Source organism: Ruditapes philippinarum, unplaced genomic scaffold, assembly GCF_026571515.1.
Source record: "Ruditapes philippinarum isolate M1 unplaced genomic scaffold, ASM2657151v2 ctg19678_1_1_1_1, whole genome shotgun sequence".
In the NCBI taxonomy this organism is placed as follows: domain Eukaryota; kingdom Metazoa; phylum Mollusca; class Bivalvia; order Venerida; family Veneridae; genus Ruditapes; species Ruditapes philippinarum.
This window is the reverse complement of record NW_026859408.1, coordinates 1-6,204: the sequence shown is the minus strand read 5'-3', so window position 1 is coordinate 6,204 and position 6,204 is coordinate 1. Positions and strand designations below refer to the sequence as shown.

Here is a 6,204-nt window from a genome sequence, read left to right as displayed (position 1 = left end):
TCTGTGTGTGTGCGTGCGTGTGTGCGTGCGTGTGTGTGTGCGTGCGTGTGTGTGTGTGTGGTTTTATAGAAGAAAACGAGGGTGGGTTAAGAAAATCGGTAAATATGTAATTCAATATGATGTATATTTTCTAGTTTAGCACGTTATTCTTACGTTTATGTAAACGTGGCTTTGGTTCAAAGCATCTAATCTCAAAGAAAACAAAATCATGTGTGTGTAGGAATTTAACTTTAATTTACAATACCTACCCCGAGACACTTCATGTAGTAATGTAATTTATGGCTGATAAAAGCTAGCTTAAGTGCTTGAATACAAGTTACATAAAAGATGAAGCAAAAGTAGGACAATCTGTCATTATTCTTTATAATGATTTTTTGTGTTATCTATGGCAACAATGAAATACCTAATGCAATGTTTCGAGGTGGATGCATGAATTCAAAAATGGGCACGAGTCAATAAAAGATGCATGTAACACTGGTAGTTAACGGTCCACGGTTACTAATAAAACATTCGTAAAATCAAGCTTATCACTGACACACAGGCCATTATTTTACTTACCATGATATACCATATATCAGGAATATCAAAAGGGTCAACACGATTCTAAAAACAATAATTTAAATTTAGACGAATAACTGCCAAATGGTCCTCCCATTTGCTTTTATCTGACCGGAAGAAGGAGCATGCTAAATGCCCTCAAATATTAATGAAAATATTTCCATGACAGTCGCCGTTTACCTTATATAATGACTGATGATGAAAGTTGGTTTTACTTTAAACCCCAATTTGCAAATGTAGCAATATGATTTCGATCATAAATATTGGTACGTCGATCATGTATTGCATTATACGATTGACAAGCTTTATATAAACAGAAAGAAGTTATTTGATAAAATGGTTAAGCTACACCATTTTAAACTTAATGATGTCCTTACAACTACTTCATACAATGTCATACAACTACCTTATTACTTTTTTTATTAATTTATCTTTTTCTTAAAAGAGCCGTTTGAACTTTTGATGTCTCATTGGTCAATTACAAGTTACATCATAATATAAATAAACCTATGTTTTTTAAGACAAAGCTTATTCAATTTTCAGTGTCGACTAGCATACATGTTTGAATATACTTTAGAACATCTAGATAGATTCTGATACTCGAAACTAAAAATTTATTGCACTGCTGTACAATAAAAATAGATGCCAAGTTAAATGGCATTGATAATAAGAAAGACTCCTTTATAGATATATTTTATTTGCATTTGTCATGTTCAGGCCTGGTTCGGGTAATTTAGCATATTTTCCTAGAATATGGACAAATATCTGAAGGTCGCTATGCATTAAATAGGTTTATTACAGTATATTTCTTAAAGGGTTCATATTGTAATAAGGAAGGCAACTGAGTTAAGCTGCAATGCTTATACTTATTTCATTACTCTTCTTTTTAAGAAACGTTAACGTCAAACGATTGCACAGTCTATATTCATAATGATTGAAATTATAACCACGTCGCCGTAACTATGTATTCCATGTTTGTGTTACGTGATTTGCTATTTAATCACTGAAAATTGAATTTGAAACATATTGACAGATTTTCAAACTACAACACGCCATGAATAAGGATTGAAATATTTGAAGACAATATGTAATTGTTCATACTTGCTTTTTAATTCCATTGCATGCAGAAGTCCTACATATTGTAATAAAGCTACTGACAAGTCTTTTTTTTATTTTGCATAAAGACACCAAATTTAAGTCTTATTGTAGGAAACTACAATACGCAGAGGTTTTGGCATGCAGTATAGTGTGAAAGTAAATTACCAAAAGCTTGGATATTTTTCATTTAACATTGCTTTGTGGACCTGAAGAATTTATATTACTCATGCCCAATTTGCAAATATAAAGGATCACTAAGTTAATAAAAACTTATTCAGGCAATCGCATTTAAGATTGTCGGTGTAGAGAGGTATTTAGCATGAAACATTGCCTTTAGTATTTCATTATTATTCATGCCTCTTTGGTCAACAATAATTATTTTGGTCACTTGGTTTATATAGGAACACACATTTAAGTCATATTGTGTGAAAACGTAAACAACCAGAATAATGATATTTTCCATATTGCATGCAATGTAATATAGCTACAAAATGTTATAAATTCTTCATCTTGGGTAACTTGAATATTGAATTATAATTAGGTAAACACACGTTTAATAAAGCAATACCACATGTAATTATGACACAGCAAAGCAAAGTTAAATAAAATGGATTTCTTCTACAAAATAACACATGGGTATATATTAACTGAACATATCCTCAGCATGTCAAAGAAATAAATATGTTTATGGTTCAGTCCTTCTTCCGAAGCGCATTCCACATTCTTGCACCAAACCACTTTTGCTTCCTCTTTATTTCTTTGTCTTTTAACACATCAGCCTCATTTTGAGCTTCTTCTCGTTCCTTACTTAGGCGTTCAGCTTCCTTTTTTGCATCTTCTTGTTGCTTTTGTAATTGTTCAACTTCTTTTTGCGCTGCTTCCTTCTCCAACCTTTCTGTCACCATTGATTTATACTTTTCTTGATCTTTTGCTTCCTGTTCACGGCGATCTTTTTCTAACTTTTCGTAATGATTTGCCAAATCTTGTCGTTGTTGTTTTAACGCATCATCATGAGCTTTCTGTTGTTTCTTCGATAATTCTTCGAGTTTTTCTTGGTTTCGTTTTTGCTCAGCTAAAAATGAATTATCGTGAATCTTAGATTATAAGCTATGCGTGTTATAAAATACCATTTTATTACGATGCTGACGCGTTTTGTTATCACTCGGATTTTCCATGTTCACGTTATACTCATTGTTGACGTTGGAAATGAGACGGAGAGTGGAGTAACCGGTATAAAGTGTTTGAGCCTAAGTGAGTCAATATCAATTTCACATGGGAGTATCAAAAAGCTAAGTAAGTTTTCAATAATCAAATACCTTCTTTCTCCTGCTGTGACATATTTTCATCAGCTTCAACTATTTCGGCTTCAGTTTGAGTCATACTTTCTACAAATCCATACCATGTAGATAGGATCTATAAAAGGAATGAATAGGATTTAACCGTATGATTACTTTATTATTTCCTTGAAAATGCTATGTATTTTTTCTGAGGTTCTACTTTAGAAAAGCACAATAAAGCAAGAGAGCTATAAAGTCATGAGATCGTTCATATCAGGTTCATTTGCAGAAAATGTCATAATTATTTAACAATAGAAAATCATACTTTCTACAAATCCATACCATGTAGATAAAATCTAGTGAAGGAATAAATCGGTCTTTACCGTATGATTACTTTATTATTTTAAGAAAGTTTCAAACATTCATGTTATGTAATTTTGTCTGAGGTTCAATTTTTAGAGAAGCACAAGAGAGCTATAATGTCATGAGATCGTTCATACCAGGTTCATATGAAGAAAATGTCATAATGATTTAACACTTGAAAGTCATTTACTTATGTTGTAATGGAGTTTTTTGAAATTTAACCACAATTGGCATCATTTTTAGGATGTTTACAAGGCAATGTTACGTACTTAATAAATTATCTTCTTTACATAAGGCAATTCAAGTGTGGTTGCATATCAGTTCAGTATATAAACTAAGTGACCCTTAGAAATGTTTATGGTCACACGGTTATGATCAAAATCAAATATCTACTGTTTAAGTATTGTTGTGTCTGTAAGGAATATCTAACAAATTGAATAAAAAGAAAAGTTAAGAAACAAGTGACACCGGAGCGGGGCCATTTTCAACTCTATTTGCATGATACCTGAACTGAGACTATAACTAATGCAATGTTTCGAGGTGGATGCATGACTATGAACTATACAATGCTGCATACAAAATATCTGTGCGTCTATGTATTTTTACACTTGAAGATTTAGATAAAATATAATTTAACAAAAAAAATTTCTTTTGAATAAGAAAGTATTATTAAATCGGTCCCGATAGCTGTAAACATTTTCAATAAAAAGTAAGAAATAAGGAAGTATAGAAAGACAATATCAAAAGTTCGCAAACCTCGTTCTCCTTGAAGTCTCTTAGCACACCGACGTATTCATCTTTGATTCTTTCCATATCGCGCTTGTATCTTCGATGACCACCTGCTTTTTTATATTCTCCATTCTCTATATTCTTGCCAAGATACTTCATAGACAAATTATGCAATGTATTCTCACATTTTTCTCTAACTTTTTCCTCGTTAGTTGTTTTTATCTTGCCCCACATTGCATCCATTTTCCTCTGTAAAGAAACAAGTACTTTGTTGTTTTATTTCTAGTTGGATTCCAGTCACACCGACACTTTTAAGGTTTTCTGGTGGTAGAGGACCTTAGGTGCGCCTCATACATGAATTCAGACATAGGCAGGCACATGAGAAACCCGCAGACCTTCCGTAAGCTACCTCGGCATCTTCCTCACACAAAAGAATCCAAAGACTTTGACGGATATCGAACCATAATCGTTTACAGCCAAATGACATGGAGTCGGCGATCTTAATCACACGACCAAAATTATAAAAATGTTTTGATTGTAATTGATAAAATTATTATTTTTGAATACTTTTCAAGTAAAGGAATATGACCTTTGCTCGGGACAAGAATGTAGAAACATTTTACAAACATTGGATATAATTTTCAGTGTGCCTAATTATTTCAAACATAACTGAACTAAATACCTATCATATCCCACAAATGTTTTTTTAATGTTCTCAAATCTTTATAGCTTTGCTGTCGTGTTTTAGTTTCCTGCGTGTTAAACACTGGCCATTAACCAGAATCGTAAATGCTTCTGTTGCTGTTTGGCAATTAGTCAAGTTACATCAATTAAATAAATTGTATTGAATTGTGACTTTGTTTACATTATGCTACTTTGAAATGACAAAAAATTGCAGGGTTTTAGCGCCGTTTAAAGGCATTTTACATGCCTAAAAAAATTTTCCAAAAAGGTTTATAAAAAGCTAAAATTTTTTGGCGTTTTCAAAAAAACAAGAAATTTTTTCCGTGTTTTGGGGGAAAAGCATAATGTCCCCAAAAAATTTAACAAATATTAGAAAAATTTTTCCTTTTAAAAAACCTTTTAACAATGAAAAAAAAAAAAAATATGTGAACTAAATATAAAAATATCATATCTTGAATTTTGACTTTTAAGTTTTACTTTTCCCAATTTATTATAGGAAAGAAACACATCGTTTTTAATATACAAAAAATTTTTTAAAAATTCCCTTAGAAGACTAGATTCTTATCGGAAAAAAAACATCAAAACATTTTAAATAAAAAAGTTTTTAACATTTAAAATTTAAAAAATTGCGCCCCTTTTTTTGAGCAACAACCTTTTTAAAGGGTTTTGTAGAATATCGGGCTATTTTTTAAGCAAAAGTTGATTAGGGGCATCTGTAGCGCTGGAAAATTGCCAACTGACCTTTACTGTGTTGATGTGGCGCTAAATCCAACCAAACAAATCATAATTAAAATTTTATAATCATTGATATGGAATTTGTAAGCACCATATAATTCATTCGTTATCTATCGTTATCTATTTATAAAAGAAAACTTTTAGCACAGGCAATTTGACGCTTTATTCATAGAAATATTGTTTTTAATATGTAGCTTGTACGGTAAAATACATTGAAATGAACTTTTATCATTTTTATACAGGTTTTGAAATGTCTGTTGAAATCGTTAGATAACTGTATATAAATTATCTGCGTAAATAGAGAGAGCATATTTTTCATTGTAAATTTTTTCAGACATGTCAAAAGGATAATATGTATCTTACTAGTGTAATTTCTTATCGTATAAAGGAAGATAAAATATCATTAAAAATGCGTTCCAGAATAAAAAAGGAAATTCCAGATGTCCTTTTTCTGGGGGTCGACCTGCAGCCGCTTTTTCAGCAACAAATTTACATGCAGAGAGAGATATGTAGTAGAGATAGAACTTAGAGGAATAATTCCCCTATCTTTTAAACCTCAGACGAAACGCATTGTACCTGTCCGTTCGTCGGTTATATGACTATCATTTTAAATGGGTTTATCTTCTAAGGATAATGTTGGAAATGGTTGTTCGCAGTTATTCGATGAATTCTCTTTCTTTTAAATCGGTCAGTATTTTCACAGTCTTGAACGCGGATTACAAATCTTTTAATTGTAGACGTTTCAATATTTTTTTTTTAA

General features: G+C 31.5%; 1 protein-coding gene across 1 annotated transcript; it reads right to left on the bottom strand.

Annotated features, from left to right (window-relative positions):
- Positions 1 to 1,646: 1,646 nt before the first annotated feature.
- Positions 1,647 to 4,842, bottom strand: LOC132756383 (uncharacterized). Its single transcript, XM_060747445.1, has 3 exons — positions 4,053 to 4,842; positions 2,973 to 3,069; positions 1,647 to 2,728 (listed from the first exon to the last, which is right to left on the bottom strand). Exons 1-3 carry the CDS (start codon positions 4,266 to 4,268, stop codon positions 2,349 to 2,351), a joined length of 693 nt encoding a protein of 230 aa, XP_060603428.1. The 5' UTR covers positions 4,269 to 4,842; the 3' UTR covers positions 1,647 to 2,348.
- Positions 4,843 to 6,204: the final 1,362 nt, after the last annotated feature.

Coding starts and splice junctions, on each gene's coding strand:
- LOC132756383 (XM_060747445.1), bottom strand. CDS start 4,268: ATGGATGCAATGTGGGGCAAGATAAAAACAACTAACGAGGAAAAAGTT. Junction 3,070..4,052: donor GAGACTTCAAGGAGAACGAG/GTTTGCGAACTT, acceptor TTCCTTTTATAG/ATCCTATCTACATGGTATGG. Junction 2,729..2,972: donor GTCACAGCAGGAGAAAGAAG/GTATTTGATTAT, acceptor ATTCATTTTTAG/CTGAGCAAAAACGAAACCAA.